Source organism: Salmo salar, chromosome 16, assembly GCF_965601325.2.
Source record: "Salmo salar chromosome 16, fSalSal1, whole genome shotgun sequence".
Classification (NCBI taxonomy): Eukaryota; Metazoa; Chordata; class Actinopteri; order Salmoniformes; family Salmonidae; genus Salmo; species Salmo salar.
The window spans coordinates 68,725,303-68,745,000 of NC_138306.1; the positions used below are offsets into that span (position 1 = coordinate 68,725,303).

The 19,698-nt window shown below is 44.2% G+C and overlaps 1 protein-coding gene across 1 annotated transcript in view; it reads right to left on the reverse strand.

The window, feature by feature from the left end:
- LOC106574228 (protein TANC1) overlaps nucleotides 1-19,698 on the reverse strand; it is a 40,948-nt gene that overhangs the window by 11,751 nt on the left and 9,499 nt on the right. The window contains exons 4-15 of the mRNA XM_082962858.1: nucleotides 12,203-12,316; nucleotides 9,538-9,819; nucleotides 8,490-8,614; nucleotides 6,559-6,790; nucleotides 4,600-4,766; nucleotides 2,638-2,946; nucleotides 2,169-2,369; nucleotides 1,746-1,958; nucleotides 1,435-1,557; nucleotides 1,094-1,330; nucleotides 613-819; nucleotides 405-486 (exon numbers count right to left, since the gene is read on the reverse strand). Of these exons, the coding sequence (XP_082818984.1) occupies nucleotides 405-486; nucleotides 613-819; nucleotides 1,094-1,330; nucleotides 1,435-1,557; nucleotides 1,746-1,958; nucleotides 2,169-2,369; nucleotides 2,638-2,946; nucleotides 4,600-4,766; nucleotides 6,559-6,790; nucleotides 8,490-8,614; nucleotides 9,538-9,819; nucleotides 12,203-12,316 (2,292 nt within the window). The remainder of the gene's footprint in view (nucleotides 1-404; nucleotides 487-612; nucleotides 820-1,093; nucleotides 1,331-1,434; nucleotides 1,558-1,745; nucleotides 1,959-2,168; nucleotides 2,370-2,637; nucleotides 2,947-4,599; nucleotides 4,767-6,558; nucleotides 6,791-8,489; nucleotides 8,615-9,537; nucleotides 9,820-12,202; nucleotides 12,317-19,698) is intronic.

Genomic DNA, 19,698 nt, shown 5'->3' on the forward strand with positions numbered 1-19,698 from the left:
TGCAATATATGATCCATTTCAAACTATTTCCACCACCACCGCCGCTTAAAGTCAGTCAGTGTAACCTGCCGTCTTAAGTACGGTTGGTTAAAAGTAGCTCCAGTACTGTACTCTTCAAGCCTCTCTTCCCCAGTGAGCTCACCTACATCTCTGAGTCCAGAACAAGCACACGGGCTCAATATCACTTCGCTTGCATCCTACGCTACACCAAACATTAAACGTACAGTGGGCAAGTGGAGACCACCTGAGAGGCTCACTGGGAAGTGAATGACAACAAATGATCTCTGCTTGGTAAAACGAATGCTAACCACCTTTCGAGAGGCAGCGAAAACAAGCAACCGAAAACAGACGATGAGGAAAGAAAATAAACATTATTCTACAGACAAAGGTAAAGTGCACTGTACCCGTCTCTCCCCAGAGCGTGTCGGGAGCGTCTATCTGCACAGCCAAATCTTCATCTTTCAGCTCCAGTAAGCTCTTCACAACCTGACAATGAGACAATATTATGCGCAATAATTATACACGATGACTATCATAAGCAATACACAAAGGTTGAATCTGAAGAGAGCGCACGGTGTGTGTGTTTGTCAGTGTGTGTATGCAGTAGCCTACGTGAGTGTGTCCCATGCTGCAGGCGGCCGTCAGGGCCTGTTGTAAGGCCTGGCCCTTCACACTGCTCTTCACACCATGCTGCTGTTGGCCCTCCGGGGCCTCTGTGGGGCCCCAGTCCTGGTTCAGCAGGTAGTGGATGATGTCTGGGTGGCCCCTCAGCCCAGCATGGATCAGGGCACACTGACCACTCTTATCAACATGGCCCACCTAGAGGGAGAAACACAGATCAATCAATCAATCCAATGTATTTACACAGCCCTTTGAACACCAACAGTTGTCACAACCGTATTTACAGTAACCTAGCCTAAACACCAAAGAGCAAACAGAAGCAGATAATTATGATGCATGACTAGACGTTCTAACTTATGAAACGGTAAAGCTGGGCAACAACCACAGCAGATCAACTTCCAACTTGATTGACATTTGGTGGAATTGTCAACAAGGTGAGATAACGGCATGGGGATAACAACTGAACTCTGACCTTGGCTCCCTTCTTACAGAGCAGGCTGACCAGTCCTGTGTGTCCTGCTGCGGCGGCCAGACAGAGGGGGGTCATGCCGCTGTCCGAGGCTCCGTCTACGGGCGCCCCCAGCTCCAGCAGCAGGGACACCATTTCAAGGTGACCCAGGTGGGCGTGCACACCCAGCACAGGGGAACGACCAAGCACCTCTGAACGCCCGCTCACACTCGCCCCGCCCAGCATCAGCAGACGACTCACCTGTAGGTACATTTTTTTTTATTTTTAAGTTGTGAGTACCTGTATATGCGTGCATGTTAGTCTCTCACCTTGATGTTGGGTGTGCAGGGGTGTGTGTGTCTCACCTTGACGTTGGGTGTGTAGAGATTTCTGAGGGAGGCCAGGGCGGCAGAGAGGCTGTCGGTGCTACAGCTCACCCACAGAGCCTGCAGAACACTGGAGGACACACCTGTCCTCTTACTCTGACCCTGAGAGAGAGAGACACTCTGGTTCAATACTTCCATAGCGCACCACCGACCCCCCCCCCTCGCCGTATGAGAGGAAGAGGAGAGAGGAAGAGGAGAGAGGAAGAGGAGAGAAGCTACTGTACTGTAATATTTGAACTCAGATAGTCTTTGGATTAACGTCCCATTAGTCCATTCAGACATACTGGTACCTTGAAGATGTGTGCTTTCAGGATATGATGTCCCAGCTCCATGGTCTGCTGCCTGTTCAGCTTGCCCTCCTGTCTGGAGAACATGAAGGCCAACAGAGCATGGCCACTCCTGGGGTCACAGAGGAAGTCGGTGCTCTCTCCGTCCGCCCTCCACACTAGCCACTCTCTAAAGGAGGGGTGGAAGAGCATGCGGGTGCCGTCCCTGCGTCTCACCTAGAGGGACATGACACAAGATTAGACAGAGGTTGTTGTCATAAATCCACAAGTTGCTGAGATAGTTACTATCACTGGGAGCCAAGTGCAACTCCCACAGAGTGAACGTAACTCGATGCAATGGTTGTATACTACTTCCTGGCCTACTTCCTGATCTAGCTAACGACGTATGGTCGTGTCGCAATAGTCTTCCACGTGTTCTCTCCTCACCAGGACGCAGGCCAGGGTCTCCAGGCGTTGTTGGAAGTCCTCCCAGGACATCTCTCCTCTCACACCCCCGGCGTTCAGCGCCCGGAACAGCTGCTCGTCCGTCAGCGGGTGTAACGAGGCCAGCACCACGTTGAGTACGGGCAGCACCCGCTCAAAGGTTTCATCCCCTTTGAACCCCGCACGGCACTGCAGCAGGTACACCTGATGATAAAGAGGAACACAATGGAAATACGTTTGTTGACTTGATTGTGTTTTCAATCCTGCGTGTTGTACTTCCTTAGCTGGAGCAACTCTATGGGCTGGTATCCCAGGCACAGATTAAGTGTAGTACTGGACTAAAAAACGATTTCAATGGAGATTCTCCATTGACCATGCTTTTTCAGTCCAGGACTAGGCTTAATCTGTCTGGGAAACCAGCCCTACATGTATTTTGAAAGATGTGTCAAATAAAACGTATTAATTCCTTCACCTCAGCCAGAGAGACGGGCACTACCATGTAGTTGCCTCCCTTGAGAACCAGGTGGGCCCTCTGGAACAGGTCCAGGGTCAGTTTTAGGTAGAGGAAGGAGCCCTGGCTGCGAGAGGCCAGGTGGGTGTTGAACTTGCTGAGGAGGAGGGGGTCGGGGACGGTGCCGTTGGGCGTGGTGACGTTGGCGGCAATCTCGGGGCTGACGATGACCCGGTGTTGGATGTAGTCGCTAAGGTCCCCGCCGATCTCGCTGCTCTCTGGGAAGTCGTCCAGTGAGAGTCTGGAGAAGGGTAGGAGGGTGGTGATCTCCTGGGGAGACAGGAGACAGCGATTACGTTATCGAATTGTATATGTTGTGGATTTATCTCTGACAAAAATGGGTCTCCTGAAACCGTATATATCATACACTGCATTCTCGATCAAAGTGTAATGTAGCTTGGTTATATCTCAGAGTTGAACTTAGTCCACACGCAATACAACCATGAGCCCAGGAGCACACCGCAACTTCCCACCCAAGTCTGCAGTACAAAATAACACAGTACAATTCTATCTTCCAGCTCCGGCCTGAGAACAGAGAGAACCCTTTCTTCTAGTTGTGACAGGTAACTTGAAAGAGGAAAAAACACTGAATAATACAAGTGAGGATGAGAACAGTGTTGGCTCACTATGGTGGGGTACTGTATGTGCCAGGACAACAGATTAGTCAGGGAGAAAATGGCACCCATCACATCTCTTCAAGCTGCTGCTTCTTCTGACTCACGGAAACATGAAATACAGTAATTGTGTAACACTGTATGCGTGCATTTCCTTTGTAGGATCTTCATTTGACCGGTATTGTCGCAGCAAAATAAACCTGCAGCAACAGGATTTGAACGTTTAGTCCATAATGTTGCTTGATTGGTGGTTCGGCAAAAATGTGCCGGCCAAAGTTAGGCTACATGAAAAGTGCAATACTATTAATATAACCGTGTTTTACTGCGGGTTTTCAGTGGATTTATGGAAATCTTGTAAGTCTTATCTGCATTTCCTGTGGTGCATGAAAATTCTCAGCACTAAAGGAGTGATCAAATTAAGATCCTACAGCTGTATATATGGAATAGGGAGCCACAAAACCACTGACTCTCATTCTCCCAGCTTTCTCACCGATTCAATCAAATCTCTTCAGATGCCATCAGAAATAGTGACGTTTGAGCCAAGAGAAGAAAATTACAGCCATAAACGAATAAATCAAATGCAATACCTAAGTTATTATGAGATTATTATTGCTGTTTCATTTCCTTGCTGTGCATGCACGATTTGATTAAAGTGCGGTGATCTGATGATTTCACAGTGCCCTGGTTGCATAGCAACCTCGATGGGACCGGGCCTAAGACAGAGGAGAGGAGAGCGGATAGAGAGCAGGCAGGGGGATCAACATCTAACATCCCTTGACAACACACACACACACACACACACACACACACACACACTGTAGTGGCCTGTGGTGTCCTCAGCACTCCTGTTACATAACGTCAGGCAGGCTCCCAGGAGCGTTACGGCCCGGAGTGGTAATCCAGGAGGATTATGGGAAAGCTGCGTTAGGCAGCCGGAGGGATCAGTGGCCAGCCAACATGCTGGAGGAAACCACCGCCAACGGGCCCTGGTGGAGTAAGCGGACCAGCTAGACTGAGCTACTGTACCTCTGGGTCAGACCAGCAAAGCCATACCGTGTGAGACACACAAGTGAAGGCCAGCAAACTATGAGCAAACCCAGATTTACTAAGCTTCTTTTAGTTAAAGTGTAGCAGGAGAAAGTGAGACCTGTATCAGAGACTTGAACCATAGCTCCTACGGTGCACAGACAAGAGTCTAACAGACTGTACTGTACCAACAACAGCCTGGGTCCCTGGGTAGAGGCAATGCATCACTCACATACACTGGTTACGATCGTTTATCTGTGCTTTGTGACTGTCCTCTCCTCACCAGCAGACAGGTCCTGACAGTGACCAACAGTTTGAGCCAGGAGGGGAACTTGGAGACGATCTTGGTGATGAAGGAGGCGACGGTGTCTCCGTAGTCCGGCTTGTGGAACTCTGCCTCGTTCAGACCATCAACCAGGAGGATAAAGTCTTCTTCCGGGATCTTCCTTTCTACACAGGGAAACAGAGGGGTGGTGGAATAGGGAGAAACGGGGAAGATGGGAGAGGAGAGAGCGGGAGTTGGAGTAAGAGCGAGAGAGAGGAAAAGAGAGAAAGTGAGAGAGAGAACAAGTGCATAAGATACTGGCAATAATTGAAGCAGGTTTAGAACGCAAATGTAATGCACATAACTGGGGTGGCAGGGTAGCCTAGTGGCTAGAGCATTGGGCTAGTAACTGAAAGGTTGCAAGTTTGAATCCCTGAGCTGACAAGGTACAAATCTGTCCTTCTGACCCTGAACAATGCAGATAACCCACTGTTCCTAGGCCGTCATTGAAAATAAGAATTTGTTCTTAACTGACTTGCCTAGTTAAATTAAATTAAAAAATAAAATAACTGCTGTGTTCCAAATGTATTTTGAAATACTGTACATGCCGCTGCAACTGTTTGAAGTGATATGGTTGAATTCCACAATGCTGCATTGTCACAATGCCACCCTTACTGTCAGAAAGAAAGACAGGAGGTTGTGGTACTCAATGGAATACCAGCCGAAAAGACACAGTGCACTTTATCAGGCTCAAGAGGTAAGAGATCGACGTGTGCAGGCTCTGGAATATCTAACCTGGGGTCCTTCCAAAATGATACCCTAGTCCCTATGTAGTGCCCTACTTTAGACCAGAGCCCTGCTTCCATTCCCCTTTCCCATTTTATACTTCATGAGTAATGTCACAGAGGGACTGCACCTCAGATGGAGGGTGAGAACACCAGTCACCTCTCCTCAGTCTCCTGTATGGGCCCTCATCATCGCAACCATTACTTTTAATAAGACAGGAGATGGGTGATCACAGAGGCATATCTATCCTGTTCCAGTCTACCTGAGCCGTCGATGTAGCCTGATACAGCCCTTCCTGACTGTGTGGAGCTGACATCACTCTATACACTCTGCCACAGCCATCTACTAATCCACATCAGAAAGATGGAGGACGTGTTGATTCCTCTACAACGAGCCTGTGGTGGAGGCTACTGAACTAACAACCTATTGATCAGGCTGACTGGCTACTATATCATGAGATATACCAGAGATGGTCTCTTACATTGATATGGCCTGTTATACACTGCAGTGACCTTGCAAGTCCTGCCCTCTTGTTTTTTCCCATACAGTAAGAATAATACACTGGATTAAAGCACCGAGGCGGCGTTTACACAGGCATCCCAATTCTGATCTTTTGTCCAATTATTGGCAAAAGAGCGGATTTGATTGGTCCAAAGACTAATTAGTGGGACAATATCAGAATTTGGCTGCCTATGTATAAGCAGCCTTATAATGCTGATCATTGCTAAAACACTGATCTAAGGCTGCATTTTCCAATCTTTTTTTTAACTAATTGGTCTTTTGACCAATCAGATCAGCTTTTTTGCCAACAATTGGGCAAAAGATCAAAATTGGGCTGCCTGTGTCAATGCTGCCTTAGGGATATTGATTGATATGGATACTCCCAAAGTGAAAAAGGTTGTTGTTTGAAGTTACGGTATGTTGTTTTTGAAGTTAGAATTGTGTCCCGGTCTGTAGCGTTTTTAACCAGTGACCTTATTATCCCAAAATGATCTAGGAGCCCACCAAGGAGTCCTAATCAACTGTTTCAGGGGGTGCATGACAATTTATCAAACTGTAGGAGGAGGGGTTGGGGGCGACGTCTAGCTGGTGAGTAGCAGCTGCAGGTGTTACACTTACAAAAGTTGATGAAGGGGGGGGGTTGAAGCATGGGTGAGAACATGGAGACTGCAGGAGTAAGTTAGTAGCTACCCTTCCGCAGGTTTACGATGGGCTCCAGGACTCCCCTGCGGAAGGCAGCGATGGGGTCCTGGACACAGGAGCGCAGACTGAGCATGCTCTGTATATGAGGTTCCTTTAGCAGCAGCTCCCTGTAGCCGCTGAGCTGTGGCGCTCTGGACAGCAGGGCGGCGACACTGTGCACAAACTCTGGGACCAGGCAGGTGTAGGTGTTGTCAGCCTGGCAGAAGTGATAGGACACCACCTGGAGAGAGAGAGAGAGAGAGAGAGGGAGTGAGTGAAAGAGAGGCTCCCTAATTGAGCACTTCAATAATGCTATTTCAGTGTTTTGACTGCCATGAGTGTCTTGAACTTTCCAGAGAAGTAAGTCCTCAGCCAACTTTGAATATCTCCATCTCACAAATCAGCATTTGATTTACTCCATTAGGCAAAAGTGACTGCGATTAATTGCTAATTAACAGATTGGCTAATCAAGTAGCCATGATGGATCCACTTAATGGAACGAGGAAAAAACAAGGCAGGGATGTTAAGAGTAAACACACTCTTCCTAAGAAACAAAAACCGCCAGGACTGCGGTCTTTGGGACTCGATGGTCTTATTCATTATTCACCATATCCGTAATTACATGAACATACAGTTAACAGAGCCATCTTGTTCATTTTGTTGAGGATGGAGAAGTATCCATACACCCAGGGGTCATCTTTAATTCAGGAACTCATCAAAAGGGCAAAACTTGCACAAACAGATGGATGGAAAAGACAGTCAGTCAGAAATCTTCTCCAGTTGCCTTGGAACCCAATTCGTCAAACTAAACAGTATTACTAGGTGAAGCTGCACGACTATTCATCTCTGAGACCAATTATAGAGGAATTAGGAGTTGGTCTATTGGCAGTGATTCAAGAAAGAAGCCTACTATCTGCACAAAGCATAGTTCTGAGATATTGAGCATGAATGTTTTCACATCCCAGATCTCAGAACTGTTTTGAAGTGAATTCTTCTTTCATAACCCATTAAAGGTACCTAAGTGCAAAGTATCAAAATACTAAGTGGGGGGAGCAATCACATTTAGAACCTTAGGTTCTATCTGGCACAGAATGTTACAATTATTTACATTTCAATGGAAAAGTACAGACATTTAATGATTAAATAAAGAAAATATCCTTCCTTCTTTCTAATCACATCATCAAATATATTAATTAATGGTCATCACACATTTCTTGAAGTGATAGTTCCCTAAAATGACTAATGCACTATATTAATGCACTATATATGGTTAACTAAAAAAACATTAGCTCTGGATGAGTAAACGGACATATTTTTGGGGTCTCTGACACCCAAAGTCAGTAAACTACTTGCTAGTTATCAACAACATTTGGTAAGTTTAATACTGTAGAACAAGACAAAAACAGCAATGCCTCTCCTAAGGGCCTTAAACATTCTCAAAGGTACTTGTATTTATTCGTTTTACCATAAAAAGCTTACATTATGGCCATTCTTCTTCTTAAAAATAAAAAATAAAAAAGAAGACCAGAACCTATGATATGAACAATCAAGGACTTGGGACTATAAGATTCTATCATCAAAACGCATAGTTTTGAAATAATTAGTATTTTTTAAGTCCCAGCTCTCAGAACTGTTTTGTGATGTCTTCCTCTTTCATGTCTGCTAAATGACTAAAATGTAAATGAAAATGACTCAATAAGTATATCACCTTACATGCAATCATTTTTTTGATTGACAACCCAGCATTGTGTGATTGGATTGAAGACCCAGAGGTGTCTGTGTATGTGTGTATGTCTGTGTATGTGTGTATGTATGTGTATGTGTGTATGTATGTGTATGTGTGTATGTATGTGTATGTGTGTATGTATGTGTATGTGTGTATGTATGTGTATGCGTGTATGTATGTGTATGCGTGTATGTATGTGTGTGTGTGTACGTACCTTGCTGGCCAGGCGTTTGACAGCATCGTCTCGGTGTGCCTCTGGTGTCCCGGGGCAGGTTGTTTCGCTGGGCTGGGGGTCTATGGTGGGGGTGCTGGGCTGGGGCGGCTGTTTGGAGCCTCCGTCTGTCCCCCTATCCCCACCTGCAAGAGGGACACAGCAAGGCACACATGTGGACTGTCACTACTTTTTCATGAGAAGATTGAGGAGAATAATAATAATTCAATGAGGTAGCAATCACGACTAGAATTGTTATTTTCTTTTCTTGTGCTGTGACTACGAGAGAGCATGTTAAAAGCATCATTGTGGGCTGGTTTCCATAATGGATCTAAACATATCTCCAGTAAACAATGTTAATTAAATAAGGCCCTGAGTCACAATGGCAAATCACTTCAGTCTCTGTCAGGCATTTATCATCATGCACTATAATTAGGTCACTGTCTATAATATATTTCCCTGAGCAGGCACATCAAAGCAGATTCCTACTCTTAACCTAAATGATGTCATTACTTGATGTCATTTCTGGTCTGCCGTATGGTGCACTGTATCAATTTGCTGGATGGGGACCGAGAAAATGATATGCGGTGTGAATTCACGACCATTGATGGTGGGAGAAAAATGCGTTACTGTATCTAGCTACTGACGTAGCAACGCTTGCGTTTGTGTAACATCAATCACCACACAATCAGTCATAGCTTTCAGGGACAGAGCTTTGAAAGGTTTTATTCCTGTATCTTTGTGGGCTCATCCGCTAGGACCAAAATATCTGATGGTCCCTGCTACTTGAGAGTGATGGCTCGGGAAAAAGTATGACGGATCTCAAGGTAGACGGGTTGGCTTGCCTAGTTCGAAAATTGTCAAACTCATAATGAAAAATGTGAACGTTTAAATCACCCTTCGCTGAATGAGTAACCAACCATTCATCCTTCCCTTCTGGGGTAAAGGGAACTGGCAGCTTTCTCAAAAAAGAGATGTTACATATCAAGAGGTTCCTCCTGTTTATCATTTCAAACAAAGTACCTCCGGAGAAGGGAAGTTTGTCTCTTACTTTTGGGGGAGGTGCAGGGGCTCTGGGTGGGGACCTGTTGCATGTGACCTCCATGACAGCTGAGAGCCACCAGCCGCGAGACGACGGCCGTCTTGCCAAAGCCCACATCGCCCACGATAACGGCCCCACGGCCCTCGCAGGTGTCACTCTTCCTTAGGACCTCCTCTAGCCGATGGAACAGCCAATCACGGCCTTGGAACGGTGCATCCATGGCGACGGTGGGAACCTCAAACAACAACGGCTTCAGCACGATGTCGCCTGATTTGAAGGGAGCGAAGCGCGCTGGACGAAGAGAAAAGAGAGAACACAGGGGTTACTAACATGACTTCCTGTTCATTTGAAAGAGTATTGTGGTATACAACAATAATATAGTTGTGTATGGTGTTGTAACACAATAATTGCATGCACGAAGGCAGGATCTCAGTCGGGGTCTCAGCTTACTGTTGAGCGTGTTATGATATGGGGTGAAGGCTAACGTTAGGACATAGACAAACACACAATCCTGGATCCACCTCCACACTTCATCCCCCAGGTGGCAGTAACCGGGTCTAGATGCTGAGCTTAGCCTTGATAAGCACATAAATTACTGCCAACTAAGATGATCGTCAGTCAGAGTGCCAGTTTAGAGAGCCGTGAGGCTGCTGGTTGGTTTGGTGGCCATGAGGCCTTTCGTTTGGGTTTGAATCTTTAGTTTAGGCATGCCTGTTTGTCGTTTTCCTTTTTGTATATATTTGTTCCTGTCACCATCTGAACATAATAATCCACTTCGGCTCGTCGACCCAAAGGAGTCCAAGCAGAGCTGACCCTTACCTAAGGTAAGGTAACGCTGATTTCTCACAAAAACGCACACATTCATTCAGGTTACAGACCATGCAACTAGACATAGGACCCCTAGACTTAGCGAGTGCAACAATATCAGCAGGCTAGTTCATCGGTTTCAAGATGCAATTTCGAAATTTGGTTGTGCATCAGAAGTTTTCCTCTTGTTATGTCAGTCACTGACAGTCACTGAATTAGCCCATGTCAGCAAAACATGTTTAGATTGGTAAGGAAGTCTACCCAGCTATCTAAACTTGTAGTAATCATGGCTGAATTGCCGACCGGGTACGAAGGGCACGTGCCCAGGGTCCCTGACCGCTGCTGACGGGTGTATAAAATCGAGCACAACGCCATGCAATCTCCATAGACAAACCTTGGCAGTAGAATGTCCATACTGAAGAGCTCAGTGACTTTCAACTTGGCACCCTCATAGGATGCCACCTTTCCAACAAGTCAGTTCTTCAAATTTCTGCCCTGCTAGAGCTGCCCCAGTCAACTTTAAGTGCTGTTTTTGTGAAGTGGAAACGTCTAGGAGCAACAACGCCTCAGCCGCGAAGTAGTAGGCCACACAAGCTCACAGAACGGGACTGTCGAGTGCTGAAGCGCGTAGCGCTTAACAATCATCTGTCCTCGGTTGCAAAACTCACTACAGAGTTCCAAACTACCTTTGGAAGCAACGTCAGCACAATGACTGTTCGTCGGCAGCTTCATGAAATGGGTTTCCATGGCCGAGCAGCTGCACACAGGTCTAAGATGACCATGCGCAATGCAAAGTGTCAGCTGGAGGGGTGTAAAGCTCGCCGCTATTGGACTCTTGAGCAGTGGAAACGCGTTCTCTGGAGTGATGCTTCATGCTTCACCATCTGGCATTCTGACGGACGAATCTGGGTTTGGCGGATGCCATGAGAACACTACCTGCCCAAATGTATAGTGCCAACTGTAAAGTTTGGTGGAGGAGGAATAATGGTCTGGGGCTGTTTTTCATGGTTCGGGCTAGGCCCCTTAGTTCCATTGAACCCTTTCCTGTTTTCCTGCACCCGTGCACAAAGCGAGGTCTATACAGAAATGGTTTGTCGAGATCAGTGTGGAAGAACTTGACTGGCCTGCACAAAGCCCTGACCTCAACCCCATCGAACACCTTTGAATTGGAGCGCTGACTGCGAGCCAGGCCTAATCACCCAACATCAGTGCCCGATCTCATTAATGCTCGTGGCTGAATGGAAGCAAGTCCCCGCAGCAATGTTCCAATATCTAGTGGAAAGCCTTCCCAGACGAGTGGAGGCTGTTATAGCAGGAAAGGGGGGACCAACTCCATATTAATGCCCATGATTTTGGAATGAGATGTTCGACGAGCAGGTGTCCACATAATTTTTTTCATGTAGTGTATCATTTTTGGAAATTAGCTGTAAAACTGCACTTTTTTCCCTCCACCCCATGGTAAAATTTGTAGAAATGCAGAAAATGTACTTAAATGTTTTCTCTCCTCAGTCAAGAGGGGGGACACTAAAAGGTTTTGCCTGTGATGTGGGGAGGGGGCCCAACCAAATATTGCCTACGGCCCCCAAAAGGCTAGTGCCGGCCCTGCGCACACTCACATGCCTGCATAAATACTGGCATGCACGTATATACACATTTTTTTTTAGTCATTTAGCAGACGCTCTTATCCAGAGTGACTTACAGTTTTGAATGCATACATTTCATACATGGCCCCCCGTGGGAATCGAACCCACAACCCTGGCGTTGCAAACACCATGCGTTGCAAACACCATGCTCTACCAACTGAGCTACAGGGAAGGCTACACGCACGCGCACACACACACACACACAAACACAAACAGTACCATACCTTTGGCGTCCCTTCCCCCTGTGCTGTTCCAGGGCTGTTTGATGGAGCTTCGCTGGGGAGCACTCCGTTGATCATCCAGGTAGCTCAGATCCTCCAGCTTAGTGGAACTAGTGGCTGCAGGGGAAGACATGAGAGACAGAATGAAGGAGAAGAGAAGTAGAGAAGTAGAAAAATATAGAATGAGGGAAAGCAGGAAAGAGCTTTTTATAGAGTTGTTTCATTCGTTTTGCCTTCATGGTAGAACATTTTAAACATTTGGGAATAAAATGAACTAAACCCTTCATCGCCAAACTGTATAACTATGGAGCTCTGTCCCCATTTCAACATACTGTTCTATGGCACCCCGATTATTTTCAAACATGTTTATTATATCGGGCCTCATATCGGCTATTATCGCCAAGTGTGAGCAGTGCTAAGAGCAGATGCAAGGCATGTCCCACAGTCAGCCAATCAGCTATAAAGGTTCTCTTCAACTACCTCACAAGTTCATCACAACAATGGCACCAAAGGTATAACTTACCCCCTCAATTCAAGCCCTGGTTTTAACTTAACATACCAAGCCCTTCACTGACACAGAGATATTTAACTAGTGCATGATTACTGAAGCAATTGGCCTATAATTTAGTCTGTCAAACAGGTTGGCCTACCTCCTATTTCTTAAATAGGAAGAAATTGGTTTCAACACAAAGCCCTCTTGTTTTAAGTCAAATTCAAATGAAGACTGTTTAAATGAATGAGGTCTCCTCTGGGGACCAGCTGATAATAGGAAAAGAATAGGAAAAGAAGAGCAGTTTTCACATGGCTAAAGGAGAAGGATAACCATATTTATTGTTTACAGGAAACTCGTTTAATATCTTCTGACGAAGTGGCCTGGGAAAAAAGCGTAGGATGGTAAAATCTATTTCTGTCACGGGCTAAGGAATTCAAAAGGTCTTATAATCCTACTGAAAGACAATCTACAGTAGATCTTGAGGTGCAATCCGTTAAAATGGATCCTCAAGGAAGATGGATTGCTTTGAATATACTACTTGATGATAAACAGATGTGGCTCATAAATATATATGGACCGAATAATGATGATCCAAACTTCTTTGAGAAAATGTATAATAATCTCATTAGTCTCCAAGATACAAATAATTATATTTTAATGGTAGGGGACTACAATACATTATATATATACTCTACCAGTCAAACATTTTAAAACACCTACTCATTCAAGGCTTTAACTTTATTAATACAATTTTCAACATTGAAGAATTATAGTGAAGGCATCAAAACTATGAAATAACACATATGGAATAATGTACTAACCAAAAAAGTGATAAACAAATCAAAATATATGTTATATTTGAGATTCTTCAAATAGCCACCCTTTGCCTTGATGACAGCTTTGCACACTCTTGGCATTCTCTCAACCAGCTTCATGAGGTAGTCACCTGGAATGCATTTCAATTAACAGGTGTACCTTGTTAAAAGTTAATTTGTGGAATTTCTTTCCTTCTTAATGTGTTTGAGCCAATCAGTTGTGTTGTGACAAGGTAGGGGGGTATACAGAAGATAGACCTATTTGGTAAAAGACCAAATCCATATTATGGCAAGAACAGCTCAAATAAGCAAAGAGAAACGACAGTCCATCATTACTTTAAGACATGAAGGTCAGTCAATACGGAACATTTCAAGAACTTTGAAAGTTTCTTCAAATGCAATCGCAAAAACCATCAAGCGCTATGATGAAACTGGCTCTCATGAGGACCACCACAGGAATGGAAGACCCAGAGTTACTTCTGCGGTAGAGGATAAGTTCATTGGAAGACCCAGAGTTACTTCTGCTGCAAAGGATAAGTTCATTAGATACCAGCCTCAGAAATGGCAGGCGAAATAAATTCTTCACAGAGTTCAAGTAACAGACACATCTCAACATCAACTGTTCAGAGGAGACCGTGTGAATCAGGCCTTCATAGTCGAAGTGCTGCAAAGAAACCACTACTAAAGGCCACCAATAATAAGAAGAGACTTGCTTGGGCCAAGAATCACAACCAATGAACATTAGACCGGTGGAAATTTGTCCTTTGGTCTGGAGTCCAAATTTGAGATTTTTGGTTCCAACTGCTGTGTCTTTGTGAGACACGGTGTAGGTGAACGGATGATCTCTGCATGTGTATTTCCCACCGTGAAGCATGGAAGAGGAGGTGTTATGGTGTGGGGGTGTTTTGATGGTGACACTGTCTATGATTTATTTAGAATTCAAGGCACACTTAAGCAGCATGGCTACCACAGCATTCTGCAGCGATACGCCATCCCATCTGGTTTGGGCTTAGTGGGACTATCATTTGTTTTCAACAGGACAGTGACCCAACACACCTCCAGGCTGTGTAAGGGCTATTTGACCAAGAAGGAGAGTGATGGAGTGCTGCATCAGATGACCTGGCCTCCCCAATCACCCAACCTCAACCAAATTGAGATCGTTTGGGATGAGTCGGACCACAGAGTGAAGGAAAAGAAGCCATCAAGTGCTCCTTCCTTGAAGGGAACTCCTTCAAGACTGTTGGAAAAGCATTCCAGGTGAAGCTGGTTGAGACAATGCCAAGAGTGTGCAAAGCTGTCAAGGCAAAAGGTGGCTATTTTAAGAATCTCAAATATAAAATATATTTTGATTTGTTTCACACTTTTTGGTTACTACATGATTTCGTATGTGTTATTTCATAGTTGTAATGTTTTCACTATTATTCTACAATGTAGAAAATTGTAAAAATAAAGAAAAACCCTTGAATGAGTAGGTGTTCTAAAACCTTTGACTGGTAATGTACATCCACATCGTAAAGGCAATCATACTACCAACTATCACCCTCTGGTGCTCAAAGAGATCATGAATATTATGGACACATTGGAATTGACTGATATTTGGAGGGTTAAAAACCTGGACCTTGTAAAATATACTTGGAGGAGGCTTAATCAAGCTAGCCGGATTGATTATTTTCTGGTATCCTTTTCTATGGAGCCAAAAGTTTAAAAAAGTATTGATTGAGGATCGAATGCGATCAGACCATCAACTTATATCCCTCCAGATAACTATAAGAGACTTTCCACGAGGATGGGGATATTGGAAATTGAACCAGGGTTTATTGAAAGACAGTACATTCTTAACAAAAACAAAGGAAATATATAACAGATTTCTTCAGGCACAATACAGGTTCAGCGGACCCACTTATCGTATGGGATGCCATTTAAATTTGTCTTTAGAGGCCACTCAATTCTGTTTTCATCCCAAAGACTAAAATGGTTTGGGTCAGCGGAGAAATTACTTATATCAGAAATAGAAAAACTAGCATTACATATCAATGATGATGATAAATGTACTACTGAAACATGAAGAATCTAGATGCAAAACAGAAGGAGAAATTTATTTAGGAAAGATCCGGTTTCAATTATCAAAAACTGAGTAAATTGATGGAGAACGGCGAAAAAATGCACCAAGTTTCCCTTCAAATTAGAAACGCGACCAAAAATAATCTACAAAAATTAGTTACAATCAATAGAGAAATCCTTATCTCACCAAAGGAGATTTTTAATGAAGTAAAATTATTATTATTTTAATGTATTTTACACATTTTTTCTCCCCAATTTTCGATCGTGTCATCGCTGCAACTCCCCAACAGCCACAACAGGCTCGAGAGAGGCGAAAGTGGAGTCATGCGTCCTCCGAAACATGACCCGCCTAACCGCACAGCTTACCCCGGAAGCCAGCCGCACCAATGTGTCAGAGGAAACACTGTTCAACTGGCACGCCACAAGGAGTCGCTAGAGCACGATGAGCCAAGTAAAGCCCCACCGGCCAAACCCTCCCCTAACCAGGACAATGCTAGGCCAATTGTGCGCCGTCCTATGTGACTCCCGGCCACGGCCGGTTGTGGTACAGCCCGGGAAATGAACCCGATGCGATGCAGTGCCTTAAACCTCTGCGCCACTCGGGAGGCCTAAGTAAAATATTTTAAACCAAGGTTCTCTTGTCAAGTTCTTACAAAGTTCTTACAATCTCAATGAATTAGTTTTGTGAAACCCTTCTCCCAAAAAATAATCTTCAACCATCTAGCCACACTAAAAATATCTTGCGATGGCCTAATTACACAGGACGAACTACGGTAGGCAAATGATTCCTTCAGATGGGGAAAACCCCTGGTCTCGCTGGCATTCCAATAGAGATATATCTGCTGAGAGATCCACTAATACCATGTTTTAATTACTCGTATATACTGTAAATGGCAAACTATCGGACACACAAAAAGAGGGACTGATCTCTCTCCTTCTGAAGCAGGAGCCAGGGGGCAGTGCAAAGACCCAGTATCTCCAAAAAATTCACATTTGCGACGCAAATATATTGGCAAAATGTATTGCTCATAGAATTAAAAAGGTCCTACTGGACATTATTCTTCACAATCAGACGGGATTCTTAAAAGGATGAAATATAGGAGACAACATTAGACTATGAGAATACAGGGAAACCAGGTATAATCTTTACAGCGGATTTTAAGACAGCCTCGATACAGTAGATCTAGAATCAGTTTATAAGTGCCTAGATTTCCTTCAACTTTTGAGAATCTCTCATAAGATGGGTAAAAGTAATGTACAACAACCCGGAAAGTATTCAGACCCCTTGACCTTTTCCACATTTTGTTATGTTACAGCCTTATTCTGGAGAATAAAAGCCGACTCGTGAGAATTTCTTATTTTTTTTTTGTCCTTAATGGCAAATCAGAGAATGTTACACAGGCATATTTGTATAACGAACGTGAGTTTGGAGGGTTAAAACTTTTAAATATTAAGACATTAAACCTCTTACTTAAAGCCTGCATTATACCAAAATGATATCTAAATCCAAACTGGTTTTCCAGCAGGCTACTAAAGAAGCACATTCAATGCTCAAAAGTGCTCTCTTTGGCGTTATGTAGATTAAAACCAACCTTTTCCGGTGGATTGACAATGGAACCCTGTTTAAAGTATCATCCTTTTTAAATGAAGCCATACAGAGATGGTTACCGTTCCAATTTCCTCCTCCAAAAGAGGCTGAACAAATATTACAGCAAATAGTATGGCTAAACTACAATGTACTGATAAAGGAAATAACTATTTTATTGTAAAAACAATTATAAGAAAGGTATCATGTTTATGAATGACATTGAAAATAAGGACAGTAAAATGTTGTCTCACAAGCAATTAACAAAGGCGTATGGGGACGTGTGCTCAATACAAAAGTTTAATCAACTCATCGCAGCTCTGCCACAAAAATGTAAGGGGCAATTACTCAAAAGAGAAAGGAATTAATTAGTTTGCCTGCCGTCAATCAAAAACCATGCATGGTTTAAAATGACTAGTATAAATCGAAAAATATATCAGTTTCACTTAAAGTCGAGAGGTTTGACAACTATTCGGCATAAAATTCCAGATAATTGGGAAGAGATTTTTGATGTCTCAATACCATGGCATCGGGTTTATGAACTGCTATACAAAAATGGACTCGTCAATCCGTTCTTTTTAATTTAAACTATTATATAATGTTCTCGCCACAAAAAGAATGCTCAATATACGGGGTGAGGCCTGTGCACACTGCAACGAAGAAACAGAATCAATAGATGATCTCTTTGGTACTGTCCTTAGGCGGCTCACTTTTGAAGTCAGGTCCAGGAGTGGCTGTTGAGTCAAAATGTCTGTGTTCAGATGGATGTAGAAACAGTACTGTTTGGACCAAGATCAATCAATGGAAAATATGATTATACTCTTAGTTAAAGTATTTACTTTTAGGACAAATAGAGAGGTTCAAGACCCTCATAAGACATCAAAGTAAAATAGGATGTATTGCTAAAATAAATAGTAAAATGATAATGTAGTGGGAAAGATGGGTTAGGCTGTCTACATCTGAGGGTTGGAATTAAGATTAGAGGGATTGGTTGACTTGACGATGCACTTAGAGTCCAGTACAAATGGGAGCAGGCTATAGGTACAGTGCATTCGGAAAATATTCAGACCGCTTCACGTTTCCACATTTTGTTACGTTGCTGCCTTATTTGAAATTGGATTAAATTGTTTCCCCCTCATCAATCTTGGGCAGCGATTACAGCCTCGAGTCTTCTTAGGTATGATGCTACAAGCTTGGCAAACCTGTATTTGGGGAGTTTCTCCTATTCTTCTCTGCAGATCCTCTCAAGGTCCATCAGGTTGGATGGGTAGTGTCGCTGCACTGCTATTTTCAGGTCTCCGGAGATGTTCGATCGGGTTCAAGTCCGGGCTTTAGGTGGGCTACTCAAGGACATTCAGAGACTTGTCCCCAAGCCACTCCTGCATTGTCTTGGCTGTGTGCTTAGAGTCGTTGTCCTGTTGGAAGGTGAACCTTCGCCCCAGTCTGAACGCTCTGGAGGAGGTTTTCATCAAGAATCTCTCTGTAGTTCACTCCGTTCATCTTTCCCTCAATCCTGACAAGTCTCCCAGTCCCTGCCACTGAAAAACATCCCCACAGCATGATGCTGCCACCACCATGCTTCACCGTAGGGATGGTGCCAGGTTTCCTTCAGATGTGACTTGGCATTTAGGCTAAAGAGTTCAATCTTGGTTTCATCAATCCAGAGAATCTTCTTTCTCATGGTCTGAGAGTCCTTTAGGTGCCTTTTGGCAAACTCCAAGCGGGCTGTCATGTGCCTTTAACTGAGGAGTGGCTTCCGCCTGGCCACTCTAACATAAAGTCCTGATTGTTGAGTGCTGCAGAAATGGTTGTCCTTGTGGAAGGTTATCCAATCTCCACAGAGGAACTCTGGAGCTCTGTCAGTGACCATCGGGTTCTTGGTCACCTCCCTGATCAAGGCCCTTCTTCCCGATTGCTCAGGTTGGCCGGGCGGCCAGCTCTAGGAAGAGTCTTGGTAGTTCCAAACTTCTTTCATTCAAGAATGATGGAGGCCACTGTGTTCTTGGGGACCTTCAATGCTGCCAAAATATTTTGGTCCCCTTCCCCAGATCTGTGCCTTGACACATTCTGTCTTGGAGCTCTATGGACAATTCCGTCGACCTCGTGGCTTGGTTTTTGCTCTGACATGCACTGTCAACTGTGGGACCTTATATAGACAGGAGCAGGATGCACCTGAGCTCAATTTCGAGTCGCATAGCAAAGGGTCTGAGCACTTATGTAAATACGGTATTTCTGTTTTTTTTGCTTTGACATTATGAGGTATTGTGTGTAGATTGATGAGGAAAAAAATGTATTTAATCAATTTTAAAATCAGGTTGGAACGTAACAAAATGTCAAAAAAGGGAATGGCTCTGAATACTTTCTGAATGAACTGTATATATATATATATTTAATTTGTATGTTTTCCATCAGGTCCTCAAAACAGGGGAGGGGGTGCTATAAAAAATAAATAAAAAAACGGAACAGAAATAATGTATAGGCCAGCAGCATACCACCCTGCATCCTACTGCTGGCTTGCCTCTGAAACTAAGCAGGGTTGCTCCTG